At 41.0% G+C, this 17026-nt stretch overlaps 1 protein-coding gene across 5 annotated transcripts in view; it reads right to left on the bottom strand.

Moving 5' to 3' along the window:
- Positions 1 to 7108: 7108 nt before the first annotated feature.
- The window catches only part of PLEKHA7 (pleckstrin homology domain containing A7), a 954991-nt gene continuing 945073 nt past the window's right edge, over positions 7109 to 17026 (bottom strand). For 3 of the 5 annotated variants that reach the window (XM_085648088.1, XM_085648091.1, XM_085648090.1), the window contains one exon: positions 10079 to 10206. Coding sequence is in view for 1 of the 5 variants with exons in the window: in XM_085648089.1 (XP_085504215.1) it covers positions 10184 to 10206 (23 nt within the window). In the remaining 4 variants the exon portion in view is untranslated. Of the gene's footprint in view, positions 10207 to 17026 lie in introns of all 5 variants that reach the window. The other 2 variants (XM_085648087.1, XM_085648089.1) reach the window with 1 other exon arrangement.

Below are 17026 nucleotides of genomic sequence, written 5' to 3'. Positions count from 1 at the left end.
TTTAAAACAATAGGGACCACCCCTGTCCCCTTCCACAACCCTGGGACTGGAGCGCCACTCGTTATAGCATTTGAGAGAAGTAAAACCTAGGTAGCCAAATTTGAGATGTCAGTTAGAAATATATCCCGGGGATACGATCAGGCCCTGGGGCTGCAGACTGTACTATTCAGCCGATGGAACCCTCGATCTCACTCAAGGTAAAAAAGTTGCCATTCGGGTGCTGGATAGCGAAAACGGCTTCCTCCTTCGGGGGCAGGTCAGTAGAATCTGAACAGAGCTTTCAAAAGTGGCCTTGCCAGGCTTGAGCTATGATGTATTTTTGGGGGGGATGGGGGGGGGGCCCTGATTCGTCACCCCAGGTAAATAAAGACCCAAAGGTTTTGAAATCTTTGTACGCACAGGCTTCCTTGAGTTGCTGCCCACGGGACTCGTCCCACGCCCTTTTCACATGATGCAGAGTTGCCTTCTAACGCTTTTTCGAGGCTCTAATTAAGTTACTGTCTTTAGCTTTGATGGCTGAGGCTAGAATTAGATGTTCAGATCTACAGTCCCTTGTGTACCAAGAGGCTGTCCACCGTATTGAATTGGTGGCCTTTGAATTTCTTCCAGGTGCAATGAAATAGGAGCTTAGTCTGTCGAAGGGACGAGAGTGGACAGTGTCTGCTTCGACCGTTTCACCTGTACTTGCAACTGGGGACTGTAGTTCGAGTATGCCTACCGCCAAATCTTCCTGCATGCCCTTAATCTTATCTTCATGCAGAGCTAATTTCACAATTTTAATCTTTGCCTGTCGTTGAATGGAAAAACTTCCTTAGTAATGCTCATGGATGGAGTTCCAATGAAATTAGAATAGAAACCCCACAGTAGCTTCATGCTTAGACAGAGTGGATTGTGGTCACTATCAGCTGTAACGCCCAAGCTCATGTCACCTACTCTTCTCCAGAGCCTCAGGTCTAGTAAGACGTAGTCAATGCGAGATGGGCCACTAATCCTATTGAAAGTGTTTGCACCCAGTCTTCAAGTCTGTCTGATTTGTTCTCCTATTCACAGCCCTTATCCCATGTTCTGAGTTTAGGGCATTTACTTGGAGTGCCAACAGAATCCATTTCTTGAATGGGGGATCCAAGGAAGGACCAGCCCACTTCAGGTCATCTTCACATGTTCCCACTATATCTTCTTTGTCTAACGTTCAAATGTGGTATTAAGGTTGCCTGCTATTATTAGTCTTCATTGTGTGGGGCTCTTATTCAGTAGCTCCTCCAGTTGCATAAGTGTGGCGGAAGGTCTGCCCCCCCCCCGATCCACCTCAAGTATATATTAAATAAGTCGATGGGATTCCTGGGGGGCCCTCGATGCGGGTCCCCAAAATATCTGGGCTGTCAATTAGAACAGGGGAGATTTGGCTTCCCAAAACGATCTTGACCCAAATTATCAGTCCCCCTGCCGGTTGTCCTATCCCATTTGTAGTTGCTGGTGAACAGTAGCAGGCGTACCCAGGCTTATATAAGGGAGCCAAGCTCCAAATCGCCTGGAAAATGCAAATGTCAAATCCTTCTATATAATTATTCCAATGAGGAAGAGACATTTTGATGCAAAGCCCTGCCACGTTCCAGGATACTATGTTGAGCTGACGACTACGTTCTGGGCTGGGGTACAATGCGGCACTCGGGCTATCTAGGTAGCAGCTAATAGGAGTTAATCATGCCGGCGTCTACCCCCCTGTTTATTGTCGCTGGTCCGCACCCTTCAGCTTCTTGCACCTTCCCATCCCTTCTCTTATGAGTTAGTAACTGGAAACCCTCTAGACTGCCACTGGCAATGGTTTTTTTTAAATGGGTGAGGGGGATACCTGTCCTGCTGATGATCCTTCCCCAGAATTCAGTCATTAACCTCCAGATGTGAACTACAAATTGTCCCATCGGAGGTGGAAGGGACATTTAGTTTTTGATTGAGCTTGGGGGATATGACGTTTAAGTTGGGTAAGGGATGAATCTGGGGGCGCAACTCTGCAATTCTAGGGCTAGGAGATTTTCAGCTAGCTCATCCCCTTTGAGGGTTCATTTGATGCAGTCAGTGAGTTGGTCGGGGATTGTACAGCTTCTTGCCCATACGATATTGTCACGAACGGCAACCCCTAACATGGCAAATCCAATGGATTGCATAATGTGTCAAGGAGTCTTCCCCCTCATACCTATTTCTCCCTCCAAGTTTGGAGACATTTACCATATAGATTTTACGTACAGGCAACAATCGGGGGGAACTAGTAGTAGTTTATGCATCCTGCCTTGTTTTGTCAGGGCTACCCCCGATGCATGTTATTATTTGTAATCCCAAAGTGGTAGGAAAGACTATTCCCTGCCATTAAGTTTGGAGGAAAATTGATTTTGGGGGTGTCAATTTCAGATAATACTTGAATGCGTGAAATGGCAATGGGATGACATGGAAGGTGCCTGTGTGAGGGGGGTCCCTTTTAGGCGTGCAGGGCTAATGTAGAGTTAGTTGGGCATAACTAGGTTGACTGGCTGGCAGCCCTTGGGGCGGACTCAGTAGGGAGAATAGGTTGTGGACTGCTCTGCAATATTTGCTATAGTAACAATATAAGACTATCAATCATAGATCTCATAGCCCCCACTTCTGCTCTTAAATCATTAATAAGCTGGTAGGTGCTCTGATCCTGGTAGTAGGAGTTAGGTGCTGGTTCCTGTAACGCATCTGATGGCTGGTAGGAGTTATTGTCCTTTGGGTCATCTATTAAGTCTAGGAGGGGAGTGAACCTATTGCTACATTGAAGCGCTGGATCAGACTGACTCAAAGAATGGGTATCAATAGGGGGTGAGTTGACCCTCGCGATGTGTGATGCAACCCCTCGTTCGCTTTAGATAGCGCTCTTGTTAACCGGTCTCCTAAACATGACCGGAATGACTGGTGTACTACTGGGACTAGTGATGCTGGGGGGAAGTTTGGCTAGACACAGGACATAAAGTGAAATACCTTCACATTCTTCTAACAGGCAGTCAATGTGATCTAAGACGCAATTGTTGCCAGCATGCTTCACCGATTTCTTGGCATTATTCTCATTCCCCGCTGCCCCACCTCCTGTGCCTTCCACAGCTTTCCTTTTCCCCATTTCTTGTTGTGACCTGTTCCAATCAGACAACAAAAAATAAGAGAAAACAAGGCCTTGTGGTCCCGCTACTAGTCACAAGTGGTTGTGAACACTGTAAAATGGTCCCAGAAACCTTGTATCGCTAAAAGGCCTTGGCCTGTCCAGCGGAGTAGTGGTGAGTACACCAGGCAGATTAGACCTCCAGTGATCTTGCATATAGGGCACAGAAATTAGACCTCTCCAGGCTGGCAAACTATTGATGCGTGTAAAAGAAATATTTGAAAGCATTGAGCGGAGTAGCTGGGATGTGTTCGGCAGTCCTTACACCACCCAGGGTAGTCAGTCCCGAGAGACAAATTGAGACGTAGCCACAATATGATTAATCGGGGGGGGGGGGCTGTGGTTCCAAGCCCTACCCAACAGAGCAAGTGTAAAGTTACAGAACCTCGAGGAGCTCCGGCTGGCCCCCAGGGACCTCCGGAAAGCAAGACGCAAGGGGGGTGGCCCTGCCCTGCCTCTTCCTCGCAAGGATGGGCAACGACGGGCCTGCCCTAGGCCGGGCTTTGCCCGAGCGCGTCCCAGCAAGACATGTGTTGCACCCTGGGACTTGTGGTACCACCAGGGTGAGAGGCAAGCTTCCGGTGGGTCCAACAAAGTTGAAGGCTGCACCCTGGGACAGAGGTCCCACCAGGGTGTAAGGGAAGCAAAGTTAGTGCCCCCAGCAAGCCCCAACAGATCAATGCAATTCCCATAATTAATTTTCAATAAATTATCAAATAACAAATCATGAATTAATCAAAAATAAATTACTTCCCACCCTTTACCCCTATAAACCCCACAGCCCGCACCTAAAATTATTCACACACTTTCCATATTTAATTTTCAATTAATTAGTTAATATTAATTAACTTATTATTAATTAATTAAAAATAAATTACCTCCCACCCTTTAACCCTATAAACCCCACAACCCCCACTTAAAAATGTACACAATTAACAATCAATAATTAATAATAAATTACTTCCCACAATTAACACTCTAAAATCTCAAATAAATATTAATAAATAAAAAATAATTGTTAATTTATTATAATTAAATTACTTCCCACCCTATAAACCCACAACCCGCTACAGAACTGAAAAACACAAAATTTAAATAACTCCTTGAGTGCTCATGACGGCTCCCGGCCGTCATGAGTCACAGTAGGCGTGTGCTCATGACGGCCGGGAGCCATCCGAACGTTGCCGCTCCGCCCACGCCTGTGCAAGAGAATTAATCAGTGGACGGAGTTCGGACGCTCCCGGCCGTCATGAGCACACGCCCACCGTGATTTATGATGGCCGGGGGCCGTCCTGAGTACGGGAGCGCCACACCCAACCCCGCCCCCTCTCGCACCGCGGCAGAATTTGCCCCACGGCGAAGGGGTTAAAACAAAATTGATAACTACTAAAAAGTAAAAACATATATTAAAAAACAAACAATTCTTATACAAAAAAAGACATCACATTTAGAACATATACTAAAATACATGACACTAATTAAAAAATCGATATTTTAAACAATTATATTTTTGCAAATATTATTAATGACTTCTATATTTTTTAATTCGATATTACTTACCTTCAAAATCGATATTCTTGACAACCATATTCTTGCACTCGATATTTCCACTCCACGATATTTCCAACTTGATATTCATGTAGTTCGAATTTTTTGACATTGATATTCTGTCTCATTACCTTAGAAATTACCAACTGATGCTGGGTTAACTACAAGTTAAATAACTAGCATAAAACGTCGTTTTCTGGTTGATTTAGCTTTACAAAATGGGCACCCAATGAGGCAGACATGATTTTGCACTTAATTCTGCTGCAATGTTGGCACAGTATATTTTTTGTGTTTTGTCCAATGTAGATTAAATGGCAAAGGCACCAAATAGCATAAATTAGTTTCTAGATTTTTTTTTAGTAAACAGCCAAAGAGTGTGTCTGATAGTCCCATGCGTAAATTCCTTATTATTCTAAGTGAATTGGCATAATACACAATTACCACAGCAGTAGTGACCAACACTGCCGAAATGACTAAGTATTTTGTATTGTCGCCACATTCCAACTAAGCCTGTTGGTTTACATTTCTGAACACTAGTATGAATGACCCCTCAAATTCCTCCTTTTCATAAATGAAAACGTAGGGAGCTCATTGGTTATACCAACTGACTGGATTAGTGACCAATTTTTTTCAATGATTCTAATATGCTGCTATGTATGCAGAAAGTAGTAACACAAAAAATCCTGTCAGAAATGTTTTTCTTCTTGGGGGTTAACAAATATCCACGGGGGAGCACTAGGCTCTTTTAATGATCTCCCTATTAGTTTCCTTGGGTAATCTCTACCTAGGAGTTTGTTACTTAATATCTCTGCTTCTCTGAAATAGTAACAGAATATGTTTATCCTTCTCCTCTTTCGTGTTTGCCGACTCCTGCTTATGTTCAATATACTCTTGTCCTGTTGTTGACCTTTTAAAATATTATTGTTTAAAACGTCATTGACACTGTAGGCAATTTGACTTTCCCCGTTTATAGTCCATTGCCTCTCTTGTATTATACACACCCTTCTATGCTTCATGGTGTTCGCCACTGTGTAATCACCTAGGCACCAAGCACTGTGCTTGTTATATACTACTGTTTATTATACGGCTACTGTCTTTGGTTCGACTGTTTTGATTACTGTTGGTAACGGACATTAATCATTGTTATGATACACTTATTGATTGATCAATTAATCATTTCCCAAGAATACCAAAAGGAACATTTACTCTTTATTTTCTAGAATGCCCCTGGTTCCAGGTGGTTTAATGGCAACCGCTGTTCTGGATCTATTATTGTTGATTATTTTTAAGTATGCATGTGATGGTCATGATATCCAGAAAGAGTAAGCTATGAATATGGGCACATTACATATATATGCTTAATTATCAAAGAGTGGAATTTTGAAAATTGAACAGCCGCACAGAATGTTTAATTTGCTCACTAAGGAGTGTACTGCTGCCTATTCCATATTTCATGCATCACTGGTGGGTTTGTGTTGCTCATTTTGTACCCTCTACTGGTATGGTTTGCTGCTCATTGTCCAATACCTTGTGCTTGTTTTTTTGGGATAGTCGACTTGGTAAGGCAGTGCAGCTTCCTCTCAGTCATCTGCACTCTTCTCTGAGATGCGGGTGGTGTCAGAAAATTGTGACTGGGGCAAGCAGCTCAATTCACACTGTCAGGAGTCAGAAGAAAGCGAGTTTGACCCTGAGGCATGAGGATGACAGGCAATGGACACAGCAGGATGAAGGAAAAAATGCATCAGGCACACTTTGTACCAAGGAATATGGGTAACTGATGCGGAGTGACAGGACACAGGGTGACTAAGGAAATGAAGTGGCTCCTAACACCAGCAATGAGGAAAAACAGAAAGTGATTTGTCAGCAAGTGTGGTGGGTTGCACTTTTGAGCCGAGGCACAGTACCAAGGAAAAACAGAAAGTGATTTGTCAGCAAGTGTGGTGGGTTGCACTTTTGAGCCGAGGCATGGTACCGGACATGGAGGAAACAATGGGATGAAACACTACAACATTAAGGAAGTGAAGCAGCAGGAGCTACTCTGTTGGGCAATACAGGTTGCGGTAGCTCTTTCTGTGTACTAGCTAGAGAATGATAATATGATTAATGCCCTGTGGTATGCGCAATAACAGCTGTTACTTACCCACTCCCTCTTTATACGTTCTTTCCAGTGACTTGAGCAAAGAACTGTGGTATTATGTATACAGTATATCAATTGAATAGATATTTAATAAGTCACAGCTCGAAATATAAATGGAATCTGTTTTTACAGCCTTAGTATGATTCATCTTGGTATTACCCACACCTATTTGCGTTTAGATCTACTCAAAGAAACAGTCCAATCCATTGTTTATAGTTCAATAAACGTTTTTAAAAAAGGGACTAGTCAGGCAAAGCACAAGTTAATGAAATATTTTAATCTGTACATACAGAATACCAATCTTTCAAACGGTTACATCGTATTTAAATTAACATCTTTTTGCAAAATATTAATTACAATTTTTCAAAATATTTTATAAAGGCAAAAATAAAATTCTTTTATTTTGGCAAAAACGTTATGAAATTCACACTGGCAGTGTTAATTAGTTAAAAATAGACTGCATATTCTAAATATATATATGTATATATTTTAAAGAATGTTTTATCCAAATATAGACAAAATACAATATGAATTTTCAGCTCAAACCCTTTTTAAGTGTTATCCTTCACTTAAACTATTTTTGATGCACCAATGTTAGCAGTGCCTGACTTTAATAAATTGGAAATAACTTTCAAATAGTAGCGCAGCAGGACTGTTAAGCTAGGCAAACCAAGATTTAGCCCAACTCTGCTCTGTACACCTTGCAAGCACTAGATCTGTATTTATTGAAAGCACCTAGAAGAAGACTATTTTGCTTGCAGAGGTATACAGATGAAGGGATTCATTCGGTGTTAAATATGAAAGGCAGATTGCGGGACATGCTTAAATTGCATGTCTCTAACTTTCTCAAAAGTAACAGTTCTCTTTTAGTGGAATTATAAGGGTTGGGCACACAGTACAGGTGCAAGGCATGGACATGAATGAAAAAGTAGTTTCCACTACAGCCAATATAAAAAGACCATTGTAACACCGTTTTTGGGTTACTACATCTATTGTGCCTTAAGAATGGAACTATTTCAGTAGCTTTCTTTAGAGCCACTTTTTTCAAAACATCGTATAATGTGTCATTTATTTTAGAGTCAGTGTAAATGACGACTTGCTTTATTTTAACATGCATCTCAGTTTTCTTCTATAAGTTCCTAGAAAAACTATTTTTTTAACAAATAATATCGCATTTCCCCTATTCATTCATCAACTGTATCAAGCCTAATACTTTTAATATGTTACGCATTATTGCTGCATATAAATCCAAGAAAGCTGCAATGCCTTTGTTCTATTACTGCCTTTCTGCAGTATTTTAAAAAGAAAACAGCAAGCTCATGTGAGCGATTGATTGGGGCTTTGGCAAGCATCAGAATGTATTGTTCATTTTCAGGAACACAAATTCCTGAAAGAGGATCTAAGAGGAGAAACAGAGCAGTCATCCTTCCAAAACAATATCTTCTTTCCTCCAAAGAACTTGTATTTGCATAGGAACCCTTGAATCCACATAATGCAGAGATGTCCTAGGCAATCGTACCTTACAGGTTTTTGAGGGTATTACTGATATGGTGATCATCGGAGTATACGTGGCAGGCTGTAATCACTTGAGGCAATCTGTCCCGACACACATTAGGTGCTACAATGTACCTTGTCATTTTAAACAACATAAACACCTGATAACTTGTACTATACTCATCATTGTTGCCCGATCCTTGAAAGGAAGTTTGGAAAACAGAATAATCTTGTCAGCAATGTGTAATACCTCAGAAGCGCGTTAGTAGAGGTAAATCCTAGGTAGAAAGGAACTAAAAAGTGTTCTTGGACACTTTGATATCTGGAGCTCATAACAATTCAAATTTTTCGCACCCTCGTTTCGTCTACTAAGTATCTTTGAGATGTATTTTAGGGAACATTTTAACATATGTTTTTCAAAAAGTAGGCTTGATGTTAGCAGAATACCAGCAAGGCAGGGACCAATTTAAAACCCCAGAGTAAATTTAACATGTTCAACTCTTGTGTACATTGAAAGATCAGGAGGTAAAGGAATAACGAGATTCATTTTCTTCAACCAACAGAGCACCTGTCTGGCTCCTCACGATTATGTGTCACTCAATCCGTGACCAACCTTTACATCTTTCCATAATACACTATTGTAGCACTTGTTGTGCTTTATTGTAAACATCCTTATGCAGTTTAGTGCATGTTTTCTACCACATATTTTGTGATAGCTTGTTTTACATATAGAAAATTTACTCCATCTTCCACAGCAAATCATCTGTGTTATACAATTACAGTGTACTTTGGATTTAAACAGTGCTCTGCAAATAAAAAGTAATGCTTCTAGATCGTTAATGAAAGTATGAAAACAATATTATTGTTGCATGATGTTACCCTTATGAAATGCATATGTATGAATGGAAAAAGAGAAACAATGACAGACAAACATTCATTTATATAATGTTTGCTTATTCTTACTGATAATAATATCAAAATCCACAGGAATTACATAATTTTTGTGAATTGTATCTTTCAAGTTTCTCAACCACTAAGAACTGTATATTAAAATTTTTTGAACCCAATATAAAGGACAATGGTTCATAACATGGAGCATAGTATCATCTTGAGGTTCTAGTGAAATGTACCTATGACTAGCTTTCATCTTTGCGATTTGTAACAAAATAACCTCTATGGTGTTATTGAACTGTGATACTTATAAAGTATATATTTGCGTTGCAATTCTATTGGTTCAAAATATATGATTCAGAGGAGTGATGTAATTCATTGCTACCCCTTGCATTACAGATTTTGAAAAAGCTGAGTTTGTGCCGGCCACATAAAATCTACTAGCAAATGTATATGTACAGATTTCAAAACACTAGTCCCTATTTTAAGAGCTTCTGCACTGTTGTATAAAAAACTGTGAAAGAATGTTATGTAGGATATACCTCTTCACTCACTATTATATAAATATATGTACATAAAGCGACTTGCATGAATAAGATCTACCTGAAAACGTTGTAATGCCAAATATTTTTATACAACTAGTCCTTGGATACCAAACAAATAAACCTAAACTACACTCTCTTTTAAAAATGCAATGTCAGTATTTTACATGATGTAATAAAAGTGCATCTGCATATATAAAAGACAAAACTAAAATAAGTGTCAAAATATTCAATAATAATAATGCACATGAAATGAATTATATCAGTGTAGGAAATCCGGTCTTTTCTTGCATCTTTGTTGCGGTCACGTGTGAAAATCTGCTGATAATTGAAAACAGCTAGTGAAAAGCTGGTTAGGCGAGTTCTTCTACAAGAGAAAAAAGCTGATGTCGTGCTGGCTGGAAATCAGTGTTCGTACACAGCTTTGGCTGAGAATAAAAAAAAGAAAAGAAAACAACTGTCACAAAACAAATGCAATCCAATCCAATCCCAAAAAATACTGCATAAGACAAAACGTTCATGTGTTAGTTACCCAGGCCAAACTTAAGCTAGACAGAGCATTTAAACAAATATGAATGATGACATGGAGCAGTGATGGAAGAGTTTTTTTCCCCAGTTCCTATCTTACAGAGACATTAACAAACAAAAACCCTGGTTGTACAGTTAATGGATTGCCCTTACTCCAATTCCTGCCTTGTACACACACTTGACCAGTATTTTTTTAGGGGTGCAGGGAGGGCCACTATCTGCAAAACCACAGTGAGTCACACAAACGTCCAGAAGGAGGGCGTTTTGACCTCAGTACGTTATTGTGTGCCCATCCGGGAATCCAAATTCTGTGAATAACAATTTCCACTTTAGAGGCAGATCTCCATATTCTACAGCAGGTGAAAGTGTAAGGAACAAGAAAGTCAAATGGACCTACAGACACAGTATATGACCCACACGTTGAATTACATTTCATTTTATTATTTATTTTTGGAGCTCAAAACACTTATTTTATTTTTTGGCTTTTTTTTTGCTATTATATATTTGACTGTAAAATGAGGAGGTATTAACCAATTGTGTATGTATATGGGTACTACGAAAGCTATGGGGATTTAGAGTGAATTATAAACTGCATTACTGCCAGGAGTTTTGAATAACTGAAACAATTAATTAACATGTGAGGAGTGACATCACCCCAACTCTGGCAAAGGTGATCCAAACAGTCCGGTCTCATCACACTTCTGTTCTATCAGTTGCATAACCAAGAATTCCGTACGGGATTCAGTTCCACCTGACTCTTAACCAGGCCCTTTATGTTGTAGCTCGAACGTAGCACGTTTTAAAATCTATGTATCCAATTTCTTTTTGAGCTGGTTTATAATGAAATATCAATGTAAAAATGCCCTGTAAGACCGATTTAATTGTTCATCGAACCAGTGCATGCAAATGGGATTTCAACCTGTCAAAGCGGGCCATTTCATACTGCAATCATTGTTAGGGTAAACGTCTTCTTATGACATGCCAATCTCTGTATTACCCTCTATATTTGAAATGTTTTATTTCTATACATAAAAAATTGAATACTATTGTGTTTTTGTAGTAATCATTCTGTGCCTCTACTTGCCTAATAAACGCATAGTGTGACAAGCAGAGTAAGTGCATTCTTATTTTATAGGGATCATTATGGCGGGACACTTAAAATGCTAAGAGATGAAACTTCCAAAACTGCCTGGTTTAGTCAAAAGGATAAAAAAGGCACATTTTGAAATCCCGCTGCAAACCGCCTTTCAACAGATATACAGGAAAAAACATGCCACCAAAACCTAAAGAATATTGTTTGATTAGATCCCCATAATCATACCCAATAAAATGGCTTCCGTTTGAGAAAGCAGATTTTTGCAGAATACACAATGTGCAATTTGCACAGTAAAAACATGTTTACTACCTTGGACCTTATGTATGGCGCACTTCAATGTGGCGTTTCCAGCTGCCAGACTTACCATTACTGGCTCAAATCTCCACATGGAATAACTGCAATTACGATTTAAACTCCTTGGAATGGAGAATAAGTATGTGGACCAGGATTACTAGGCAGAATTCTACCCAGTATTTCCTATTACGAGGGGTTTAATGCACACATTTACTGCTAGCTCTGATAAAGTGGGAAATTAATGTGGAGGGTACTGGGTGAATAGAGCAGTATTGGCGTGGTGGGTGCGGAAAGTAGAAGAAGCCACATGGCAGGAGTTAGAATTTCATGCCCCTGCTTTACTGTAGAAGGAGGTTGGCAGGCCTGTGGGCCGACATATGGCAGCCCAAAATTAAAGGAATTTTGATGGTGTTTTTTTCCAGTAGGTAAAATTGGGTCCAGTGTTCCTGCACCAGGAGAAACTCTGTGCATGAAAGGTGGACAAGTCATGATCAGTGTTAGAAATGGGGGTCTCCAGTTGGCAGTGGCTTGCACCCTGTACAAGTAGGGACCATTCCTTCTAGTCAGGATAAGGGAGTAACACACCCAGATAACCCCTGCTCACCCCCTTGGTAACTTGGCACAAGCAGGGAGGTTTAACTCAGAGGCACTGTGTACAGCATTTATACAAAACACCCACTGTAACACAGTGAAAACACAACAAATGGACAATACACACCAGTTTAGAGAAATCTTTATCTAAACCAAACAAGACCAAAATGACAGAACTCCCACATATATAATTCAAAATATGAGTTTTAAAAGGTTTATGATGCGTGATTTTTACACGAAGTACCTCAAATGAGTCAAACTTCACAAGGCAAAACAGTGGCAGAGGAGGGAAGCATCAGAATGCACAGCAATGCGTCAGTTTCTGAGTCCTTGTGGAGACAATGTGACAGTTCTGCAGCATGCATCAAATCCGGACTGTAAGGGGAAGGTATGTGTCAATTCCAAGACAGTTCTGGTCAGCGGGTGCTGCGTCAGAAAAAACTTGGCGCACAGGTGCGATGCGTCACATTTCGAAACACGCTGGAGGTCGATGTGATGGTGGCAAGCAGGCACTGCATCAATTTCTTCAGCTGCGGTCCCACAATGCGCCGCTTTTAGTCGCAGAGCAGGGAGTGCGTCAAACTCAGTGTGCGGCGGTTCTTCAGGCCGCTGTTAGGCGAAGCGTTGGTGTCTTCAGCTGCACGGGCCATGCATTGGGAGTTTCCCCCACATGGCGGTGCTGCATCGGAAAATACAGCCACAAAAAGGGCAAAGCATCGATTTTGCAGGTTTCTTCAGTCCTTTGTGGTTCTTCGCAGCAGGAACAACCTCCAAGGGCTCAGAGCTGGATTTGGCACAACAAGGCAGGTCAGAATCTCCAACAGTGGAGTTCAAAGATGCTGCAGGTGATGTATTGTTTCCCTGAGACTTAACAGGAGCCAAGATCTACTTCAAGCCCTTAGAGAATCTTTTTAAGCAGAATACTACAGTAAGGCAAAAGTTCTTTCCACTGACCACAGACAGAAGCAGCAACTGCAGGACAAACCAACATAGCAATACACAGCAAAGGGGCTGTACTCCTCCTGGTAGATCTTCAGCTCTTATTCTTGGCAGGGTCCTCTTAGTCCAGAACTAATCTAAAAATCTGGGGGTTTAGGTCTAATACTTATACCCCTTTGATGCCTTTGTAAGAAAAGTCCATCTTGCTCAGTAAAGCTAGTTCTGTCCAGCCACACTACAGGAGGTGGAGACAGCATTGTGCAGGCAGTCACAGTCTATTCAAGTGTTAGTGACAACTCCTCCCACCACTCTAGCCCAGGACGACCCAACAGCATATGCAAGGCACACCTCAGTTCCCTGTGTGTTAGTGTCTGGAGTGAATGCACAGACAAGCCCCTGTCAGTCTAAACCAGATGTTGATTCCACAGGTTGGCAGAGCACAAGATGGTTAAACTAGAAAATTCCCACTTTCTACAAGTAAAAAAGCAAAAACAACAGCTGGGTTGTACTCTAAGTAAAAAAATATATGACAATGTCAACTGAAGAAACAAATTAGTATTCTAGAGTGTGCACCCTCTGAGGAGGCTCCGCCCGGCCGCCAAATTCGAAATGAAAGAGAAAACTAGGACGATTGTCCTAGACACAAGGTGCACTACTGTTCACTAAAAATAGTGTAAACCATTTACTTTGAATAAGTGAACGAACTTCAATACTGTATGTGCCAAAACTAAATCCAAGAGCAACTTTCACAGTGAAAAAGTCCATTATCCAATCATCACTGAAACGTTGAATGTAGTTGTCCATTTTTTATCGTGCAGACACAAGCACGTCACAGGAACAAATTGTTCTGCTTGAGTTAGATGGTGATTAATCTGTTCTCACGTTGGATAAACAATTCCCAATGCATTTCGGACATAAGCAGCTGTCCTTCATCAGGGGAATCTACAATCGAATGATTGTTACAGTAAGTATTCATAGTCCAAAGGTTAACAAAACAAAAAGTACAAAACGGCCATTAAATACCATGCGTCGGACAGCAAAGATTTAGACCAGAGTAAATAATGAACTCTCACCAAGAGCCCTGGAATCAAGGGTCCCAGAATGTTAGTCCTCTATAAAAAACCAAGTGTGAAAGTAAGAAAAAATTCTTCAAGAAAAAGACCATCACCAAACTGAAGCAGTGGGTGAAAAAGACAACTAAGAACCTTAGATTGTGTGGGAGGTACCCATCCAAACCGTGGAAATGCCTAGATTAGAGTGCTGCGGAGCGTGTCATGCACAAGTGATAAAATTAAACATGTCCAATGCTTTCAAACGGAAGCCTTAGGTCATATAGGAAGTGTTCCTCCAAACCGTGATGATGCCTAGATTGAAGTGCTGCAAAGCATGCCGTGCAAATACACTGAAATTAAAAATGACCGATACCCTCAAACAGTGTGGTCTGGGAACATACACTCTACTGCTGGTCACCCTAATCGCAAAGAACATGCATACTCCAAGAAACGAAATAGAATAGAAAAACAGCGTCAGGGAACAATCCTATAAATGCAGAGTGAAACGTGGAGCGTGAAATGAGCTTACCATAACCCCCGTCTCAAGCCGATAAGGAGACACAGTCATCCCAGCCCAGTGCGTAGTCAGAAGGACGCCACGCTGGTTAGCGTGCAAACCGGAACTAGGAAGAGGGAGCCTCCTCCTAATGAGGAAACATGGAAGACAGACTGTGATAGAAATAGGAAGGGCGGTAGAATAAAGATGAACGTGAAAACAACCTGAAAAAATGCGATGATTGACAAGTAAGCAATGTACGGATAGTTCCAGTTTGAACGCTAACCAGCGCGGCGTCCTTCTGACTTCGTGCTAGATTGGGATGACTGTCCGACGCATGGTATTTAATGGCCGTTTTGTACTTTTTGTTAATCTTTGGACTATGAATACTTACTGTAACAATCATTCGTTTGTAGATTCCACCGATGCAGGGCAGCTGTTTATGCCCGAAATGCATTGGGAATTGTTTATCCAATGTGGGAACTGTTTAATCACCATCTAGCTCATGCAGAGCAATTTGTTCCTGTGACGTGCTTTGACAGCCACATGCCTTAAAGCGACAATAACCTTTCTATGCGCTATGTACCATATAAGGAGCTTCCGCCTTAAAGCTTCCGAGAGGTAATACGAGTTTTGATAAAATGTTAAATTTTTTGTTATGTTCTGTGGTCAGGCACCTGTAAAATAAGATCTTGCGGTCAATGGTTCCTCATTAAAGGAGTATAAAAGGGCTGCTCATCGGCCCATTTGTTAACCACCTCATGCGGTGTATTTTTCACACCGATGATGTTCCCGGTTAACCGATTGATTTAGCTCATTATCAAGGTTGTAATGCTTCATTGTAATTTGATATTCATTTTCTCTCTCTCTCTCTCTCTGTTTCTTTGGATTGCCAGTTTTTGCTCATGATCTGCGATGTGTCTTTGACACTTGTTACTTGCTAGATTGCATGGTGTTATTTTTGATTAATGACATGTTTTTTGAGATTTATTGTCTAAATTGTTTGAATAAACAGTGTCACTCCCGACTCAATTGCTGCATTTTGAGATGTATGTCTTGTTATTTCAGATAGCACACTTCTGTGCTAAATTATGTGGTAAAAACCGCATTCAAACATTTGGCGACCACGAAGGGACATGCATAAGAATTTCCAGACTGTAAGAAGTGAGACTTGCGGCCGGAGATTGCCCCTCGCTAACTCTTCCTGACTGAACCACCGGACACACACGGGTAAGTCAAAGAGCTTTTTGCTTTTTTTCTTTGCCTTGGTGTAGTGTCTGGGTGTGGTTGGTTGAGGGCTTTTAGGTGTAGCACTGCCCAAGCCACCGTTCCTTGCAGACTGGTGTCTTGCCACGACAAAACACTCTTTTAAAATACACCATGCAAGCAGGCACTGAGCCAGGATTTATTGTAAGACTTCGACGTTTGAGGTTGTGGTTTTTGGATTTCCCGTGCACGGTTTTAATATTGTATATTTTTCTTCATATTGCCTGTCTAACAAGATAGGGATTGCTTGTCTCACATCTGTCTGTGGGACATGTCATGCGAGTAAATGGTGCAGGAAAAGCCAAATCTCTCATGTGCCTGGGGGCATGCCAGTGTATTTTCTTCAATACCTGATGCGAGAAGTCATGCACCTATTTAATTAGTATAAATAGGAAAGGGGAGTTGCGTCTTGCTCTCTCAGCTCTGGCGGGTTCTAGAAGTGTGTAGAACCCCTATAAGTGTTTCTCAGTCCATGTCTGGTGACTGGTAAGGGAGGTTTCGTGCTAAAAGAATTAACAATCTCTAGCTTCTGCAGACCCAAACAGTTAAAGAAATGTTAACGGTTGTTAGACAAAATAAATAGCTTTGTGAAAGGGTGCCCGGCTAGCTTCTCATATTTTCGCATTAACAAAATAAACGTTTCTAACTGCATAGCAAAATAAGAGGAAGTACTTCACTTTCGAAACTAGTTACCTTTTCAGCTTCCTGCTTTCTCCCTCTAGGAGAAAAATAAATTATTGTTATTAACATTTCTTACAATGTACGAATCCGTCTTCTCATTCGGTTTTCTGGCAAAGGAGTGCATATTCTTGCCTTTTAATTAATTGTGACGGAATTGTTGATTTTTTGAAGAAAAAAAAACTGTTGCCCTTTTCCATGGATAGCTCATGGTTCTATCTCCACGTTTTCAAGTGACTCTGTTGTGGTTCCTTCTCAGATCGATATCTGGTACAACGACTCAGTGTCGCATTCTTTGTATTTGAATT

Source organism: Triturus cristatus, chromosome 3_2 (assembly GCF_964204655.1).
Source record: "Triturus cristatus chromosome 3_2, aTriCri1.1, whole genome shotgun sequence".
NCBI classification, from domain to species: Eukaryota; Metazoa; Chordata; class Amphibia; order Caudata; family Salamandridae; genus Triturus; species Triturus cristatus.
The sequence above is the reverse complement of the archived record's forward strand: the minus strand, read 5'-3'. Positions and strand labels throughout refer to the sequence as shown.